This window comes from Anguilla anguilla, chromosome 15 (assembly GCF_013347855.1).
Source record: "Anguilla anguilla isolate fAngAng1 chromosome 15, fAngAng1.pri, whole genome shotgun sequence".
Classification (NCBI taxonomy): Eukaryota; Metazoa; Chordata; class Actinopteri; order Anguilliformes; family Anguillidae; genus Anguilla; species Anguilla anguilla.
Genome location: NC_049215.1, coordinates 17,403,168 through 17,423,361, shown reverse-complemented (window position 1 = coordinate 17,423,361; position 20,194 = coordinate 17,403,168). Strand labels below are relative to the sequence as shown.

The window sequence follows — 20,194 nt, the reverse complement described above, 5'->3', positions numbered from 1 at the left end:
TAATAAAATGTACTGCAGATTGGGGGCCCTGGGGGGGCGGGCGGGGGGGCGGGTATTTGCAGAGGCAGAGTTCTTTTTCGTGAGCTTGAACAGTAAAGCAAACAGGCCTCTGGAGCGCGTGGCTGTTTGCCGTAGACGCCGGACTGGGCGCCGCGTTTGCGTTTGGGTGGCTGGGTAAACAGAGGCGGGTTCGTCCCGCCTGTGTGAAATCTGACGCCTCTGATTGCTCCATTAGCTTAGTGGGCCGTGCGGCTGTTTGAACAGGGCCGAGCGGGCCGGGAGGCGCGGTGTCAGACCAGAGCAAACGCACCGCGGGCCCCATACCCCCCGGCCTCTGTTATCAGCGCTCAGCGAGCGACACAATGCGCCTGGCTGCAGCAGTGCAGGCTGTTTAAATAAGCACGGCCCATTTACTCCCTCTGTGTTAGTCTGTGCTGGGCTTAGGTAGACAGAAGCAGATATTACCAGTTGTGTCTTACTGTGGGCTGTGTGCCAGTCAGGCAGCTGAGTGCCTGCTGGTATTCAGTCAGACCTGTTGAGTTGAGGACACTGAAATAAGAGTTTAACCCCAGTGTAAATGGCCATGCCTGGATAGTGTGGTCGTCCTCTGGCCTGTATAGTCATTGAAATGGAGCACTGGCTCAATCAAATCAATTAGCAGCTATGGTGCATTTGAATATTACAGGTGTGCGGGCCAGTTGACTGATTCAGTGAGGCTTCTAAGAGGACAGGCCTGCACAGTCCAAAAAAATAAAAGGGCCTATTTGTATTCATAAAAGTGTAACTTTAAATCTCGCCTCATGTTTCTGTGGGAGAGATACATACTTTTCAGGTCCAGGCCTTCAGTCCCTGGCCTTTTGAAGTTTCTGACCCAGGACAGGCCTAAGGACCTATGATAAGCATTCAGTTTAAGCATTCAGCATTCAGAACTTCTGACTGTGAACCAAGGGTCAAATTATTGATGAACACGAGGGATGAGCATGACTTGTGGAGGTGTTGGCAGGACGTCTGAGGCGTTTAGTGTAAATGATTGAAGGGTGAACAGATTTGACGATGTTGCACACAGGGGTATCTGTAACATGTAGAGCTGGTGTGTCCAGTCCAGGAGGGCTGCAGTGTCTGCTGGTTTTTGGTGAATTTCAGCACAAGTGATTAATTAAAGCCATCGGTGAGTCCACACATCTTAAGTGGCTGCTGTTTGAAACGAAACCACAAATACCTGCGGATACCACTGCCATGCAGGACTGGAGTTTGACACCCCTGGTTTAGAGAGCAGCTGCTATTCGGTTCTCAGCAATAAGATCACTTCCAGGGTTTGACCCTTTGTGCGTTTCATTTTTTGGGTGTTTTTTTGTGCGTGAAAGGAAGGAGCTCCCGCGTGTTTAATAATGCAGCGGGCGGTGGAACCCGAGGCCTGGCGCTGTCGGGTGGCTGTTGTGCGGCTGTCAGTGGCCATTGTGCGGCCTGGCCCAGTTACTGGAGCCAAACGCCACGGCGGGCCCTTCAGAGCGGAGAGCCACCGCGCGGGGCGCGGGGCGTGGGGCGCGGCGTGCGGGGAGGAGCCGTTAGCGCTTACCGAAGCCGCGCTCGGGGAGCTGAAGAGCAGCGGTTTGTTTGTGGAAGTCTCTGGCGGAGCGGAGCCGCTGTGTGCAGCTGTGTAATCAGACACAGCAGAATAGACCCAGCCCCAGTCCTGGGTCAGGCGCTTTATCTGGAGTACTGTAACCTTTAGGCCCCAGTAAAGTTCATACAGACTGCTGATTTTAAAACAAAAATAATTTCACCTCTATTGAGAATGTCTTCCATGTGATTGCTAAAGGTTGTTGTTAATGGTTCTAGGTTAGTCTTGCCTTGGGCAAGGCCTACTTAGAGGAGGTAGGCCTGCTCTGTCTGTCATTCCCACATTCAACCATGGGCCTGTCTCAGTTATTCCATCAATGTTCTGGTTATGTTCTCTGTATGTTCTTCCACATTTACACAGCCACGTATATTCATGTGTGTTGTTCAGTGTGCCCGTGTGTGCATGTGTGCGTGTGTGGGTTTGTATCACTCAGGAGGGTGTGTGTGTGTGTGTGTGTGTGTGCATGCGTGCGTGTGGGTTTGTAAGTGTGTGGTTTTCGGGCAGGTCCTGTGAGCAGCGCGGTATGGCTGCTCTGCAGGTGAGTGGCAGTTGGCCCTGGCTGTGCCCGGCTCCTTTGTCTCCTGTGTTGGCTCTGGGCTGTGCGCTGTTTCTCTGATACGGCCTGTGCTATCGCAGCGCTCATTAGCAGACCGCGGCTGCTGATTGGAGGCCTGCGTGCGGCGCTGTTTGCTTTGCGCGCGGTGATTGATCGCTGGTCCGGCGCCGTACTGAATCATCCGCCCGTGGGGGCGGGACCTTAACTCCCGTCAGATCTGGGGTTTGCGATGGGAGGCGATTCATCTTTAGCAGCTGTGAGGAGGTTGTTAATGTGGTGTGCCTCTCCACACTTGGGTGGCTGTTTGGACATTGCTGAGCATGTCAGCTTGTGTCTCTGAGCTCGTTGATGTTTTCATGGTTTAGGTACCCTCAGAAAGACAGAAGGCCATCTCTCTACTTTGGTTAAGTGCCCCCCTCATGAGGCCACGCCCCCACGTGTCAACCAGTAGGCAGGGAGCTGAGAAAGCAGAGCCTATCGTGGTGCAGGAAATAGCTTTGGTGGAGCTTATTTACTAAGTAAAACTTTCTGTTCAAATCCACTGTGCAGATGTGAGTGCACCTGCACAGATGAGCTCAGGTAAGTTTGCTCTTGTGATCCATCCTCTCTGGATTGGCCCAGAACGGGCTCAGGTTGTTAACAGGCTTGCTTGCTCATTGGCTGAATGAGATGTGCGGCCGTGCTCTAATTTAGGAACCACAAGGGGTCATGTGAATATGCAAGGCAGACATGGGCGACCGAAGCATCCGTCAGTCAAACCCAGATAGGTGTTATCTTTACCTGTGTATAATCAGGATGCCTCCGATTTACTCCCTCCCTCTCTCCCTCCATCCTTCCCTTACTTCTCTGCTCCCCCCATTCCTCTCCATTCTCCTGTCCTTGACTAGTGGAGATGATGTTCAGGTGCTTCTCTGTGATGACCAATGTTAGGGGGTCAGTGGCATTAATCCCATCTGCCCCCCTCACTGATTTTATGCCCTGACAGAGGGCTATAGACCAGACTGGCCCTGTAACTCAGTTTATTTTCATTGGACAGGCTGGGGAGTCCTCTGGGCTGTCTCTGGCTCTGGTTTGGGCTTGGGTAAAGCCCGCGTGTGAGAAGGGGGGGGGGGGGGCTATGAGAATAGAAAGCTGAACTTCTGCATCAATGTGCCTCATTGGTGGCGGTTGAGATGAGCTTAGGATTGATTTATCTGCTGCGTGAGTAATTCAGTGAGTAACTGTGGGGAAATGCTGCTCTGGGCCACTGTGAATCATAAGCCCCTCCCCCCTCTTCTCTGTCACTTGCGTGAGCTCATTAGAGCTGCTTATTCCTGTCAGTTGCAAGGAAGAGAAATTAGAAATTCACTCACTCTCTCTGTCTCTCTCTTTCCAGGGAGAATCCTCAACAGGTTCACCAAGGACATCGGCCACCTGGACTCCCAGCTGCCCTGGACGTTCGTGGACTTTATCCAGGTGAGGGGCGTCTCTGGCCAGGCTGTGGAGGAGCGGTACTGAGGGGCAGGCTCAGCCTCCTCTGGGCCTGTAGGACTGCTGTGGAGAGGACGGGTGGAATGGAGATGGAGCAGGTCACTTCACCGTGTGTGTGTGTGTGTCTGTGTCTGTGTGAGAGAGAGAGTGTGTGTGCGTGTAGTCTGTGTGTGTGTGTATGTGGTCTGTGTCTGTGTGTGTGTGAGAGAGATACAGAGAGAGAGTGTTTGTGCGTGTAGTCTGTGTGTGTGTATGTGTCTGTGTCTGTGTGTGTGTGAGAGAGATAGAGAGAGAGAGTGTGTGTGCGTGTAGTCTGTGTGTGTGTGTATGTGGTCTGTATGTCTGTGCCTGAGTGGGTGTGTGTGTGTGTGTCTGTGCCTGTGTGGGTGTGTGTGTGTGTGTGTGTTTGGCTCCTGTGGGAAGGTGACCTGTAAACCCTGGGCTGCTGCTGACTTTATAGTGAGCAGGGCAGGAGGCAGAGGCCTTTAAGATAAGATATGCAGACATGCTTGCTTTGAAGTGTGAGTTTGAGTATGAGGATATATTTGGATATATGGGAACTTTTGGAAGGAAGAGAGTATTTAGGTATTATAAGGTTATGTTTGTGCGTACGGGTGTATTTGTATATAAGGGTGTATTTGGATAGGTGCTTATCTGGGTGGTAGTTTACGTGTTTGGATATACGGGTTGTGGGGGCCGGCGCTGCTTCAGGACCACGGACAGGGCCGGCCCCAGTCACAGCCAGCTGCCCGTCAGCACGGCTGCTCTCCATTGGCTAACCGATGGGCTGTGTAAAGGCCTGGGGAATGAGAACCAGCTGTGGCAGGACAGACGTCTCATGACCTTGAGTGGCAAACCTTTAGGCCTCTCTCTGTTGTCCTGTCTGGAAGCTGCACCTTTTGTCTTTTCAGATCGGTTATTTTTGTGTTGTTTGCGCTCCTCGCTGTAAAGGATTGAATAAAAGGTGGTCGGCCTTCAGCATTTCCTGTGCGTCTTGTCATTTCCTCACCCATCACAGTGCCATACGCTGTGCTTGGGTTGAAGGCCGTGTTCGTTTTCTCTGTGAAAATCTCCTGGAGGATAATATCCCAATCTGCTGGTCGATACTTGAGTCAGAAGAGAACATCACATTTTGTGGTGTGAGTGTGTGTGTGTGTGAGCGTATGTGGTCTGTGTTTGTGTGTGTGTGTGTGGTGTATGTGTGTGTGTGTGTGTGTGTGTGTGTGTGTGTGTGTGTGTGTGTGGTGTATGTGTGTGTGTGTGTGTGTGAGAGAGAGAGTTAGTGTGTGTGTGAGCGTCAGTTTGAATGTGTGTGAGTTAGTGTGTGTCTGTGTGTGTGTAACAGTGTGTGTGTGTGTTGGTGTGTGAGAGAGTGTGTGTGTGTGTGAGTGAGTTAGTGTGTGAGTGTGTGTGTCTGTATGCGTGTGTCTGTATGTGTGTGTGTGTGTCTGTGTGTGTGTGTGCTTTTGTATGCTATTGTGCTGTTTCCTATGGAGAGCCGTGCTGGGCTGTGTAGAGGGACATTTACAGGACAGAGGGAAAGCTGAGAGAATGAGTGCATTTCAAAGCCCTTTCTCTTCTGTTTCTTTTAAACGACAGAGGGCTGGAATCAGCAGCTTGACTGAGTCAGAATAAGTGACTTCTCTCACCTTTTCATGGTCCACAAAGGCCCCACAAAGGCCCCATCCTGAGAGCCAGGGCTGCTGCTAGAGAGAGAGAGAGAGACAGAGAGAGAGAGAGAGATAGAAAGAGAGAAAGAGAGAGAAACAGAGAGCGAGAGAGAGACCACCACATTGTGAAACACACACACACACTCTCTCTCTCTCACACATACACACACACACACACACGCTCCCACTCTCTGTCTCATGCGCACCCACCACAGAAACACACCACATACACACACACACACACACACGCACACACGTACACATATAACAACCCTCTTTTCAGTACAAATCACCCCTGAACTCTTGCTGTGCGGTTTCCCCCCACCGCTCTCTGACAGGACGTACCCCTGATAAGCAGTCGCACTGTTTGGGGCTGTGTGTGTCAGATCAGGAGCCAGCCGAGGGCTGTCTGTGTGCTCCTGGCGCTGTTCTCAATGTCACACTGACCTTGTGTGGGTCACGTCTCTAAAAGCATCTTCTGAATGCCCAAACTCTTCATTGTGAGCATGCTGCCATTCGGTCCATGTGGCTCTCAGAAGGTTTTTCCCTCTGCAGTCCTTGTCTTAGCGTGGGCACAGTGCCTGTGACAGAGTTAAAGGGACGGCAGAAAAGAGTGACGGTGGAGAATTGTGTTATTAATGGTCTACACTTGTGTTATCGCCTACTGTCTGGGTTTTACTGGTCTTTGGTTTTTCTTGGTGGCTGGGGCCATGCAATGACCTGTGAAGTGTGTGATCTGACAGCACAGGTGTGTGTAGGACCCCATTCTGACCTCTCCCTCCCCAACAGGTGTTCCTGCAGATCTTGGGTGTGATCGCCGTGGCGACCGCAGTCATCCCTTGGATCCTGATCCCTGTCCTTCCCCTGCTCATCGCCTTCCTCTTCCTGCGGCGCTACTTCCTGCAGACCTCCCGAGACATCAAGCGCTTAGAGGCCACCAGTAGGTTCACAGAGTGCGTGTGTCTGTGTGTGCATGTGTGTGTATGTGTGCGAGTGAGTGTGAGTGTGTGTGTGTGTGTACAGCCTCTCAAGCTGGAGGAGCCACCGTATACATGGAAAAGGTGTTTTGAGGTAGCGATTAATTAATTAAGAAAATTATTATGTTGAGTAGACATAAAGTTGATTTAAGGGTATTCCTAACCTAAAATAATGTGGGACGTTTTATTACCTGTGTTTACCTGTGGTCTCACATAAAGCACTAAACTGTGTGTTTTTATTTCTGTGTGTCTCTGCAGCTCGAAGTCCCGTCTTCTCCCACCTGTCCTCGTCTCTCCAGGGACTCTGGACGATCCGAGCCTTCAGAGCAGAGCAGAGGTTTCAGGAATCGTTCGACGCACACCAAGATTTGCATTCGGGTCAGTCTTTTAAATAAATAAATAAATAAAATTTCTCTGCTGGTGTGAATTTGCCCTGTCCTGTATCACATTATATTTCTGGTTCAGGGGGAATGTTATGACACGCCTTAAATCTTTCCCATTAGCAAAGTTGAGTTTTTTTGATGTGGAACGAATCGGGGAGATTTTTCACCGGAGGACATGCAAAGTTACTATAATGTCAGTCCCAAGGTCACAGAATTCTGCTCTGTATCCGGTGGCAACCCCCGCCTTATTCACCTGATTACTGATTCGGCACGGTCACTAAAACCCAGTTCAGACCAAAGATTTGAACCACGTTTTATAGCGTTGCATGGAGTTTCCGGTTGCAGCTCGTTGTGTGGTGAATCTTGGGTCTAAACTGGGCTGCATTCAGTACCTTTCACATTCATACATCTGCATGTTCGGTTCAAGCGACTCAGGTCAAACGTCTTGCTCCTGGACACAACAGCAGTGCCCCACCTGGGATCTGAACCTGCATCCCTCTGGTTACCCTCTCTGTCCCCTGACCGTTCTGCCTCTCATAGTAGTCTTGACGAAAGCAGAAACATATCTGAAGTAACATGAAGAGTGCTTGTGATAGTGAAATGCTATGCGTTACACGTGTTTGGATATAAGCCTAAAGGGTAATTGTAATTGGATAGTTACATGGTGGTACAGGGCTGTTATAGAGTGGATTCAGGACTGTAACAGGGTGGATACAGGACTGTAACAGGGTGGATTCAGGACTGTAACAGGGTTGATACAGGACTGTAACAGTGTGGATTCAAGGCTGTAACAGGGTGGATTCAGGGCTGTAACAGGGTGGATTCAGGGCTGTAACAGGGTGGATTCAGGACTGTAACAGGGTGGATACAGGACTGTAACGGGGTGGATTCAAGGCTGTAACAGGGTGGATTCAGGGCTGTAACAGGGTGGGTTCAGGGCTGTAACAGGGTGGATTCAGGACTGTAACAGGGTGGATTCAGGACTGTAACAGGGTGGATTCAGGGCTGTAACAGGGTGTATTCAGGGCTGTAACAGGGTGGATTCAGGACTGTAACAGGGTGGATTCAGGGCTGTAACAGGGTGGGTGCAGGGCTGTAACAGGGTGGATACAGGGCTGTAACAGGGTGGGTGCAGCAGAGTTACAGCGTGTTTACAGGGCTGTAACAGTGGGTACAGTGTGGTTACAGGTTGCTTAATGGCAGTTGGTGATTGAAGCACATTGTGATCAGAAGCTGTACTATCTTTCAGAGGCCTGGTTTTTGTTCCTCACCTCGTCCCGCTGGCTGGCGGTTCGTCTGGACGCTATCTGCGCCGTCTTCGTCACCATCACCTCCTTCGGCTGTCTGCTGCTGCGAAACGGTGAGAGAGGAGACAGGGAGGGCCACGCGGCTCTGACATGCCCAGTTGCAACAGTGTTGATGTACATGTCTTGTGTTACAGTGCTGACATACGTAGTTTTTACAGTGCTGATGTGTGTAGTTTATGTGTTACAGTGCAGATGTGTGTAGTTTATGTGTTACAGTGCTGATGTGTGTAGTTTATGTTACAGTGCAGATGTGTGTAGTTTATGTGTTACAGTGCTGATGTGTGTAGTTTATGTGTTACAGTGCAGATGTGTGTAGTTTATGTGTTACAGTGCTGATGTGTGTAGTTTGTTACAGTGCAGATGTGTGTAGTTTATGTGTTACAGTGCTGATGTGTGTAGTTTACGTGTTACAGTGCAGATGTGTGTAGTTTATGTGTTACAGTGCTGATGTGTGCAGTTTATGTTACAGTGCAGATGTGTGTAGTTTATGTGTTACAGTGCTGATGTGTGTAGTTTATGTGTTGCAGTTTTGATGTTTGTCTGGTTCCCTTGTCTGAGATGCTGTTGTGTGTGTTTCCTGTGTGACAGATTTGGAGGCGGGCTCAGTGGGTCTGGCGCTGTCCTATGCTGTCACTCTCATGGGGATGTTTCAGTGGGGGGTCCGACAGAGCACCGAGGTGGAGAACATGGTAAGAGAGGGGTTCCCACGCACCCTAAAAACCTTGAGTGTGCTTTATTTTAAATTTCAGAGATTAAAATTTAAGGGATTTGATTGTCTGGTGGTTTAAGAATATTTCCATTGATATTAATATTCTGTACAACAAAAACATTTCCAGACTTATTCATCTTTGGGTCTGAGCCATTTACAAAGCTAGACTTTTACTGACGCATGCACACTCACACAGACACACACACACACACACACGCGCACACGCACACACACACACACACACACACACACACGCACACACACACACACACACACACACCCTCACCCTCCTGAGCTCCTGTTGCGGACCCCACAGATGACGTCAGTGGAGAGGGTGGTGGAGTACACAGAGCTGGAGAACGAGGCCCCCTGGGAGACTGAGAAGCGGCCCCCTCCGGAGTGGCCCAGCCAGGGCTGCGTCACCTTCGATCGGGTCAGCTTCGCCTACAGCGCCGACGGGCCCGTGGTCCTCAAGAACATGAAGGCTGTGTTCCGACCCAAAGAGAAGGTAAGTCCAGTACCGCTGCCCATCGTCATGACTGACACTTAGAGTCTGTACGATGAGTTACTGCGACGGTCTGTATGATAATGACAGTTACAGTCTGTATGATGAGTAACACTTAGAGTCTGTATGATAAGTTACTGTGACGGTCTGTATGATAGTGGCAGTTACAGTCTGTATGATGAGTAACACTTAGAGTCTGTATGATAAGTTACTGTGACGGTCTGTATGATAGTGACAGTTACAGTCTGTATCCCTGTAATCCCTCTCTCACAGGAATTCAGAATTTAAAATGTCGCTGCAGGTTTCGAGCTCATTGACTTGTCCTGGAAATTCATAGATTTAACAGCTTTCAAATGGGTGGCCTTGCTAACCAAATGAAGCTCTCGCTCTGTATCTAAGAACTAGTGTAGTATTTACACTATATATTACACTCTGTATTTTCTCCTTTGTCAATAGATAAATGAATCCATATTCTGAGCCCTACCCAACAATCAGCAGTACCCACTGAGTATACAGTACACCCTATTTCGCTCATCCCTCTGCTTATTTCCCTATACGTACGGCAGGTGTGGCGTGTCTTTTGTCAGGCGTTATTTTGAAAATTAATAGGAAAATGTATTATTAATGCTGCCGCATTGTGCCGTTGCTTCCTGTGGAGGTGCGTAATTGGCGATTCATGGAATGCATAGGGTGTAATTAAGACTGGTGGAGTGTGGCGGCGTGTGTGGGGGAGCGCGGGCAGGGTGGATATTGGGTGAGCAGGGGGAGATGCTGGCTAGCGATTGAGCCGCGGCGCAGCGCTCAGACACGGGCCGCCACCGCCGCTGATTTCACAATGGATGAGCTGATAAAGGGGAGAGGCCCTGACTCCGGCAGCCTATAGGAAGAGCGAACGCGCATACACGCGCGCGCACGGACTGGAGCGCACACACACACACGCGCATACACACACACACACACACGCTCATGCATGAACATTATACACCCCACACACATACTCATGCATGCTGCTCTGCAAACACCGTTCTTTGACTTCAAACACACACACTTGCACTCTCAAGTACACGTATACACAGACACGCATGTAAACCCTCACTTAACTGCATGCAGTTCCTGGGGCCACTGAGAGGGGAGGCAGCAAACAGCCTTTATGGGTTTGTGTGAGGAGGAGCTGGGCCTGCTGCTGTCATCCTGCTGCTCTGTACAGATCACACACACAGCTCATGGACATTAGCATTCAGCAGCACATCTGTCTCCTGCATTGAGCGAGCAGTCCTTCAGGAGACCCTGTCAGAAAGGCTAACCCACACCAGCGCAGGCTGCACTGACAGGCTATGCCGTTTCACAAGCTCTGTAGGGCTTTTGGAGCAGTGAAGCGTCATGTCCTGTTACCGCGGTGACGGTGCTGCCGTCGATGACATCACAGCCCTGAATGCGCACTCGATGCTGATGTGCTGGTGGGTTGGAGACGCCCGCGCTCTCTCCGAGCTGCGGCAGCTGCGCAGTCCGCCTGCGCAGTGACTGCGTGTGCTCAGCTGCGGGCTGCAGAGTGGAGCGGGAGCGGCTTGTGCCAGCGCATGTGTGCCCTTTCCGCCTGACCGCCCTCTAGTGGTGACAACCAGGCATTAAACCGGGCAAAGGAACATTGAAAAAAATGGGTGAAAGATAAAAGCAATAAGAACCGGAGAGTGGTGCTGTGTGCAGAAGTGAGCACAGCTGGAGACAGCTGGAAAAGGCCCGTGGAGGGGGAGGAGCTAAACGCTGCGTTTTGCATTGGGCAGGTGGGCATTGTGGGAAGGACTGGCGCCGGTAAGAGCTCCCTCATCTCCGCCCTCTTCCGCCTGGCCGAACCCGAGGGCAGGATCTTCATCGACGGCGTCCTGACCTCCGAGATCGGCCTGCACGACCTCCGGCAGAAGATGTCCATCATCCCTCAGGTACGGCCCCCTCCTCCACAGCCCCGCCCCCCGCTCCTCCACTTCCTCCTGTGATTTAGTTTTAAAAGTGAAAGCTGACACTGGAGAAGTTTATTTGTCACTTTGGGGGGTTCTGCTTCTTTTTTTTTTTTGAAGTGTGACAAACGGGTGCCCAGGGACAGCCGGAGTTTGTTTCTGCCTGTTGAAACTCTGATACCATATTAAGAGAAAGCAGCCTGAGGGGAGAGAGAGAGGGGGAGGGAGGAGAGAGACTCCCAGAGATGCTCCCCGAGGAGCTGGGCTCCTGAAAGTGACAGGGGATTAGTCATCTACCCCCGAAACATCTGAAAGCTGCTTACAGAACTGCTCCTCCTCTTCTCGTTCCTCCTCGTCCTCCTGTTTTAATGAGCCAGATTTCATAAGAGCAGCAGAGGTTTCCAAAACTGTAAATAAAGTTCATTAAGGGTGTAGTAAGCGCGCTGCATGGAGGGTGTAGTGTTTGGTGTTCTGGGTCAGGTAATGTGTTTTGTGTTAAATGTGTAGTATCTGTTTGGAATTAGAGGTCTGCTTTAGGCTAGAAATGAGGACCAAACCCGCCTAAGCGTTGTGGTCTGACCCAAACTAGCCCTGCTAGTACGATGTAGGGACGGGTGCGGTTAATTAAGTCATTGCACCAGTTAGCTGACCTCCTAAAATAGTTGAAATGCCTGTCTTCATCCAGCATGTAATGCTTAACTACAACATATTCGCATTTTTCCCTATTTTGGCGACTGAAGGACCACCTTCTTTTTTCCATTCACGACATTTTTTATAAAAATAGTTTTTAAATCTCTTCCGCTTCTAGGGCCGTTTCTCAGTAGCTTCACCTGGCGCCACCATGTTTTCACATGTTCAGGTGGCGTCTCGTTACCGTAGATACAAGAACCTTTTAATCACACGACACTTGTCATGCTACATATTATACAAGTATAAATCAGGCTTACGGGCGGTGGAGTTGAGCTGTCCTCCCACTGGCCAGGGGTGGATGGATACGAGGGTGGAGCTAGCCATGCTTAGAATAACACAAAAGGGAAAGCGATTCCATTTTGAAGATAGCCTATGATATGTTTCACCATCAACTCTGATTTAAAAATATATATATATATATTTTTTTAATGTAAACAATATGCTCATATGGGTTCAGTTCAGTTATAATGTTCACTGTTTAAGCGTATATTATTACCCCCCTGCCTGTTTTAATTTTTCTGGCAGATTCTTGGCTGTAGTGCGCTGTGTCGTGGTGTTGCAGTCAGCCTGTGACACAGGCTAGGCTTAAAGCAGCGCTGACTGTGCTGTAGGACTCAGGCTGCGCTTTGAGTGGGTCCCTGCAGAGTCACGTGGGAGGTCCCTTTTTAAAAAGTCCCTTCTCTCACTTTCTGAAGTATCGCCATGGCTTCAGACGGGACGGTAAACTGGGACGTGTTTATCTTTGTTGCCGGGGTCGGGGGTGCCTCCACCGTGCGTTTTTATATTTCCTGCGCTTGTACCTTTTTGAAAAGTTTTTATGAATTTTTTTTGTGATTTTTTTTTTCTCCCCACCCTGTCCTATCCTCATTGTTTACGTGGTATCTGGCCGAACCTTTCAAATGGAAAATAGCTTTACATAAGATGCTCATTGGCGTACGTAGCGATGTGGAATGCACCGATTCCAGATATGCATTCTTTACATCACTGGCACTGAAGAGTGGTATTATTCCCTCACCTTCTGGCTGATTTTATTATGATAAACTTTTTTATTATTAGTCGCGCGGTATTAAAACGGAATCCATTTCACGTTCTATTGAGAGCGGGGGAGCGGCTGCAGGAGGGGGAAATGAATTTGGCGTGGGGGGGCGGGGGGAGAGTTGCTGGAGCACATAATCGGTCCCCTGTGCAGAGCCGAACTCCGCCTCTGTTTCCTAACTTTACACTCAATCCTCAATTAGAGGGTGTCAGAGAGAACGCGGGCCGGGCCGGGGCTTGAGCCGGCTTAATGGCAGCCGCCGGATGCGGATGAGGGGAACACGCGTGGGGTGGGGTGGGGGGGTGGGGGTGGGCGTAGAGAGGGACGGCCGCACAGAATTGGGAGAGACAGAAAGTGATGTGATGTCATATGTGGAAAAGCTGTGAAATAGGCTGCTGCAGAGTAGCGTGAAGCCCCTCCATCACCTGTGGGTTGCTGGTTTGAGTCTCGTTGGGACGGGGGGTGGGGGTGGGGGTGGCGGTGGGGGGGTTGGGGCTCTGGTGTTTGTGTCCCTGAGCGATTGAATCGCTGCAGTTTAATATCCAGCTGTATAAATGGATAATGTTTAAGCCATGTTAAGTCGCCCTGGATGAAGTCGTCTGCCAAGTGGATGTGTAACGCAGTGAAATTCCCCCCGTGGGCCTGCGCTCTGCGCTTGTGTGTTCATGTTTGGCGAGGAGCTCCCTGACGTGGGTACTGCTAGACACACACGTTTACAGCCCACCGCCTGACTGTGGACAGGACCCGGTACAGAAGTGTGTGTGCGCGTGTGTGTGTGAGTGTGCGTGTGTGTGTGAGTGTGTGAGTGTGAGTGTGAGTGTGAGTGTGAGTGTGAGTGTGAGTGTGAGTGTGTGTGTGAGTGTGAGTGTGAGTGTGTGTGTGTGTGTGTGTGTGTGTGTGTGTGTGTGTGTGTGTGTGTGTGTGCGTGTGTGTGTGAGTGTGTGTGTGTGTGTGCGCGTGTGTGTGTGTGAGTGTGAGTGTGTGTGTGTGTGTGTGTGTGTGTGTGAGTGTGTGTGTGTGTGTGTGTGTGTGTTCGACGGTAGCATTTGCATAGGAGTGGGGTTTTCTGTGTGTGTGTGTGTGTGTTGGGGGTTAGGGGTAGGAAGCGTTTGTATATGACTGAGAGTTTCTGTGTGTGTGTGTGTGTGTGTGTGTGTTGGGGGTAGCGTTTGTGTATGAGTGAGGGTTTCTGTCTGTGTGTGTGTGTGTGTGTTGGGGGTTAGGGGTAGGAAGCGTTTGTATATGACTGAGAGTTTCTGTGTGTGTGTGTGTGTGTGTGTGTTGGGGGTAGCGTTTGTGTATGAGTGAGGGTTTCTGTCTGTGTGTGTGTGTGTGTGTTGGGGGTTAGGGGTAGGAAGCGTTTGTATATGACTGAGAGTTTCTGTGTGTGTGTGTGTGTGTGTGTGTGTTGGGGGTAGCGTTTGTGTATGAGTGAGGGTTTCTGTCTGTGTGTGTGTGTGTGTGTGTTGGGGGTTAGGGGTAGGAAGTGTTTGTATATGACAGAGTTTCTGTATGTGTGTGTGTGTGTGTGTGTGTTGGGGGTAGCGTTTGTGTATGAGTGAGGGTTTCTGTCTGTGTGTGTGTGTGTGTGTGTGTGTTGGGGGTTAGGGGTAGGAAGCGTTTGTATATGACTGAGAGTTTCTGTGTGTGTGTGTGTGTGTTTGGGGATAGCGGTGGGAAGAGTTTGTGTGTGCCCGTGTCTCATAGCTGATATGCATTAAACACTGACAGCAGTGATTACTGTACCCGTCAGGCAGCAGCTGGTCTCTGTTTCTCTGGTTATAATGCACTGTACCTGGCTGGCCTCTAATCTTACAGTTTCCCCTTATCTTGATTGGCCGACAGATTACTGTCTTAAATAAGCTGCAGTTCTCGCCTCCGCCTCGTGCCCATTGTGTCTCCTGACAGCCATTGCCGCTGCTTAAACTCCTTAGGCTAATTTACTCTCGTTAATGTTTTGTCAGACGCCAGATTTGTGCAATAAAATGCCATAAACTTTAAGCTGTTATATCGATAAAGCGACAGGGAAATAGCAGCATAATAATGGGGGGGAAAAAACAAAATCTCATCCTTAGTAGCTTCATGAATTGAGTGGGAAACTCCGGTAAGTATTTCACAAATTACCTTCGATATAAAAAGTTGGCATGTACTGGAAGTGTGCTGTGTGCATGTGTGTAATTGTGCATGTTTGTGTGTGTGTGTGTGCGTGCGTGTGTGTGTGTCCCATTGCCAGGTTTTACAGGGCTGCTTGTTGAAGCCCTGAGTTGATGTGTAGACTTACAGGTGTACAAATGCAGTCCACACCAGGCCATAATATTACTGCCAATGTACCGCAGTGCTTTAATGTGGATCTTTCACTGAACCTTTGATCCAGCTGCCAATGTAACCACAAGTGAGCACACAATCAGAAAGCTGATGCCTCCAGCTCAGGAGCATAAAGACAGAGACTGCCCGGGCTGTTATTATTTTTTTACAGATGGATGTGCATTCTCAGTGGGATAATAGTCATAATGAGACTTTACAGGGCTAGAAGGCATTTAACATGAAAGCCTTTTTTCAAACGCGGTGCATTTTGTTCTGTTTGTATATTTACTTAATATTAAAATTAGAGGATTAAAAACACAATTAAAAATACTGCTGATAATATTTTTCTCATTATTTCGCAGTTTTCTTGTTTTAGGCAGTCAAAGGAGTGAAATTAAGTATCCTCAGTTAACTCCGTCTTAAGTGCTGCAAACAGCTCTTGTTTGAACATCACTCCTGATTCCCTCAGTGGAATATGCTAACTCTGAACCTTGACTGCCCCACTGTTGTTCTGGGTGCAGACTAGTGACATTATTTGGGGAGGACATTGATGAGGGCAGTTTAGCTTTCTTACCGGGTCTGGCTGTAACAGAACAGAAGTCTGCCTTCCCATTGGCTACTCAGGGTGTAATTAAGAAGCCTGCCCTCCCAGTTGCTGCTTAAGTCTTAATTGCAGTACCTATTCTCCAATTAACTACCTGAGGCTTAAATACCACATCCACCTTCCAATTGGCTGCCGCAGGATTAATCACCATTCCTACCCTTCCATTTGCTGCCTAACCTGCTCATTTATTCAGCTACTTTGTTGACCAGCAGCTGGAAGTCCATTTTCTATGAAGTTGACTGAGCAACCTAAGCAACTGGTCTGATGTTGCCAGAAAAAAGTTGCTCTGCAAACAAAGCAAGCAGTTTTTGCTACGTGGGGTGCCTAACACTGTGCTTCCCTACCCAGGATCCTGTGCTCTTCACTGGGAGCATGCGGAAGAACCTGGACCCCTTCAGCCAGCACACAGACGAGGACCTGTGGAACGCCCTTCAGGAGGTACCGGAATTAACCTTCCCCACGACCTTTGGGGAGATCCCTCTGACCCCCCCCCCCCTCCATGCCCCATACATCCAATACAATGCCACCATTCAGCAGCCCTGCCCCCCAGTTAGCGGGAAATCCCATTAGCACCGCGGGGCCCAGTGGGGTGGGATTCAGATGTAGTTGTGGGTGGATGGTGTGGCCTGTCGGGTGAGGGGGGGTGTAGACCCTATGTTTCTGAGTTCAGTCTCGCTCATTTGTATGGAGTTAGCTGCAACGCGGGGGCCTAATTTAAAGGTGACGTTTCTGAAAGCCCCTGAGGGGAGTGTGGGGGGGTCAGCGGCGGTCACTCAGAGATGTGGTCCGGTCCCGTCCCATTCAGGTGCAGCTGAAGGGGGTGGTGGAGGAGTTGCCGGGGCGACTGGAGACGGAGCTGGCCGAGTCCGGCTCGAACTTCAGCGTGGGCCAGAGGCAGCTGGTCTGCCTGGCGCGGGCCGTCCTGAGGAAGAACCGCATCCTCATCATCGATGAGGCCACGGCCAACGTGGACCCCAGGTACAGCTGCGCTCACCTTCACCAGTGTCTTTACATTAAACGTATTTTTATCTTTACATTTATATTTACCTTTACATTTGTATTTACATTTACCTTTTACATTTTTATTGACCTTTACAGTTACCGTTACATTTTACATTTACATTTATATTTATCTTTACATTTATATTTATATTTACCTTTCACATTTATATTGACTTCTACGTTTTGTTGCATTTTACATTTACATTTATATTTACCTTTTACATTTATATTGACCTTTAAATATATAGTTGTATTTTACATTTGTGTTTACATTTACTTTTACTTTCATATTGACCTTTACATTTACTATCCTATGTACTTTTATGACTTTTAGGACAGATGAGCTGATTCAGAAGACCATTCGGGAGAAATTCAGGGAGTGCACGGTCCTCACCATCGCCCACCGCCTCAATACCATCATCGACAGCGACCGCATACTGGTGAGGGCCTGACCCGGCGTTGGAGCGCACTCTGGCACAGCCAGGCTTTCGCTCTCAGCGCGCTGGCTGTGTGCTTTTGCAGGTCTGTCTGTGACATTTGCATGCACAGTCAGTTTTAATCAGCAGACACCTGAAGCCGTGACAATCAAACAGAAGATATTAGATAAGGCGGGCTGGATGGACTGAGTCTACTACTGTAAATAGGGAAAACACACGCACCCACGCACACACACACACACACATACGTACAAACACTAATACAAAAACACACACACTCACACCACAGAACATTAATACACTAATGCAAACACACACAAGCACTACAAACACACACCCACACACACACACACACACACATACACACACACTTCACTGTGCTCAGAGTATGGTTTCCTTGGCTGGACGTGTCCTTTGTCGGGGCAGCTGCAGTACAGTTGTCTCTCTGCTCAGACTGCCCGGTGTAAGGGCAGAGGAGATGCCAGGCCCCCCCATGCCACCTGATCTTTGCCCTTCCATAGTTGCTGCCTGCCGAGGTGCCAATTAGTGCCATTTGTGATGGGACCCTCCCCCCCGCTCCCCCGGGCGCGGGCCTGTCCTGCCGGCCGGCTGGACTCTGTGGGGGGCGGGGGGCGGGGCAGGTGTCCCGCGGCCGGGTCAGTTCCCCTCCCGCTACGGTGTCAAATACCCCCAGACTGACCCTCTGTGTGACAGCAGGGACCTGGAAGCCTGCTCTGTGTCTCTGGCCAAATAATGGGCTGCACACATTAAGGAATGCGCCTCTGTGTGTGTGCGCGTGTGTGTGTGTGTTTGCGTCTGTGCGTGTGTGTGTGTGTGTGTGTGCACGTCTGTGTGTGTGTGTGTTTGTGTGTGAGTGTGTGTCTGTGTGTGTGTGCGTCTGTGCGTGTGTGTTTGTGTGTGAGTGTGTGTGTGTGCGCGTCTGTGCGTGTGGGCATTACCGGACCGACTGCCATGGCAACGGCAGTGCTGACAACAGAGGTGTGACCATCATCTCCCGAACAAACAGCTGTCAGCTTGGCGTGGACACGCCATTCAAGCCGTGCACTTTCAACTCAACAATTACTACTGTTAATCTCATAACTGCGCCTGCTAGTTTACACTTTCACTGCGCGTTTGGAACTGGGCTAGGCTGCAATCAGGAGCCTTGCTCTGCATGTTTGCAGTGTGACTCACTCCAGACTGGTGTTTAAGTGCTCGGAGAGGCTTGCTATAGAGTGTATTCTGCTGATGGTCAAACAGCTAAAATACCTATAATGAGGCAGAAGATTGCATTCAAATCAACGTCTGCCCTTAACTTCGAGTTAAGCTGAAGTTAAGTGTTAGTTACTTTTTGTATAGCCTTGCTAGCCAGGCATTTATAAATCCTTGTGGATATAAGGCCTGGTCATAAAAGCACAGTGTTTGAGCATAAGGTTTTAGGGAGGGGCCCAGTTAATGCCCTTGTCAATAATATACCATGTCTAATTATGCTTGGGGTGAGCTGCACAGTCGATCCCTGTAACATTTATTAAACCAAAATATCATGCAAATTACAGAAATATTGATTCAGTTATCACTCAGTGCCATTTTACACACAATGTGGCCCGGGTGTAGACAAAATGGTGTGCAAGATGTAGCCGGAATGCTAACTAAAGGTAATGCAGGTTGGATTAAATTAGCTAACCTTTCGGTAAAACAGCAGCTAGGCTGCTTTAGCATTTATCAGAAAGCAAGAAAACTGAAAGCGTTATTCTTACCATTTGACCATTAGCGTGGACTTGCGTCACCCACACCAACTATTCCTATCGAACACTGGCAGAGAACTGAAACACTTCCCTCCTCTATTCTGCAGTTTCCTCATCAATGTCTTTGAATTGGTGTGCGTATTAGACAGACACTCCAAACCCGAACCCAGGATATTTTATGGCCAATTTCTTTGGCAATTTTAGATAGCATAACTGGGGGCTGCATGTATTGGAAACAGTCATATTTGCCTTTTTCAGTGAGAACACAGCCAAGTAGCTACACAAACAGCAGACATGGCTTAACTTTCAGGAAATTAGTAAGGTGGGGGGGGGGTGAAGATTTGGTTTTCATCTTCAGAAATACAGTTTGGTCAGGTTATTTCGCTGATGGCCAAACTTTGTGAAGAAAAAGAGTTTTGTTGCCTGAGAGAGCATTCTGGGTATTGTGGTTTCAGGTTCTGGATGCTGGCAGGATACAGGAATACGCTGAGCCCTACGTCCTGCTGCAGAACCAGGGGGGCATCTTCAGCAGCATGGTCCAGCAAATGGGCAAGAATGAGGCCGCCGCCCTCCTGCAGACAGCCAAACAGGTGACCACGCCCGCCTTGATCACAGTCAAACATTCAGAGCTCGAATCTCCGCCATTACATTTGATCTGCCGTCAGATGGTCTGTTGTGTCAATGGTCAAATATGCTTGGTGAAAATTGTCCACGAGAAAAGATTCATCTTTCTGCATCAGAAATGTTGGTTACAACAGACAGGTATCATTTTGTTTGAATAAGACTTGAAAATGTTCCAGAGTCTCACCTGTATATGTCTTTTGGGATAAACTAGCTTCAGTAAACCAAAGAAAACTGAATTGGTCTACAGAAACGCGTGTCTTTGGATGTGGATGTGATTGGCAGACGTTGTTTTGTGTGATGAAAAGTGTGCTGCCTCTACGGCTGGTGTCACGAGGTGCTGTGCAGTGACCTCCGGAGCCATGGTTCTGCTCACTCTGTGGGGTCCTGTGTGAAAATAAACTCAGGGTACAGGACTTACAGAGCACCGCTCACATTCACACTCCTTCCTGCACTGTCCAGCTTTAGGGCGTGGGTTCTATGGGGATTACTGTAATAGGGGCTGATCTTAAGTTTTCCTTTGAAATTCATTTGTCTCTCCTCCACCGCTCTCCTGATAAGCACAGAGAGCATTCACCAGACAGTCCAGCCCTTATGAGTGCACT

General features: G+C 49.4%; 1 protein-coding gene across 1 annotated transcript in view; it reads left to right on the top strand.

Moving 5' to 3' along the window:
• abcc4 (ATP-binding cassette, sub-family C (CFTR/MRP), member 4) overlaps positions 1-20,194 on the top strand; it is a 52,835-nt gene that overhangs the window by 30,791 nt on the left and 1,850 nt on the right. The window contains exons 20-30 of the mRNA XM_035394584.1: positions 3,553-3,632; positions 6,107-6,257; positions 6,553-6,672; positions 7,927-8,037; positions 8,573-8,673; positions 9,010-9,201; positions 10,980-11,135; positions 16,133-16,222; positions 16,590-16,762; positions 17,121-17,226; positions 19,424-19,558. Coding sequence (XP_035250475.1) covers positions 3,553-3,632; positions 6,107-6,257; positions 6,553-6,672; positions 7,927-8,037; positions 8,573-8,673; positions 9,010-9,201; positions 10,980-11,135; positions 16,133-16,222; positions 16,590-16,762; positions 17,121-17,226; positions 19,424-19,558 — 1,415 coding nt within the window. The remainder of the gene's footprint in view (positions 1-3,552; positions 3,633-6,106; positions 6,258-6,552; positions 6,673-7,926; positions 8,038-8,572; positions 8,674-9,009; positions 9,202-10,979; positions 11,136-16,132; positions 16,223-16,589; positions 16,763-17,120; positions 17,227-19,423; positions 19,559-20,194) is intronic.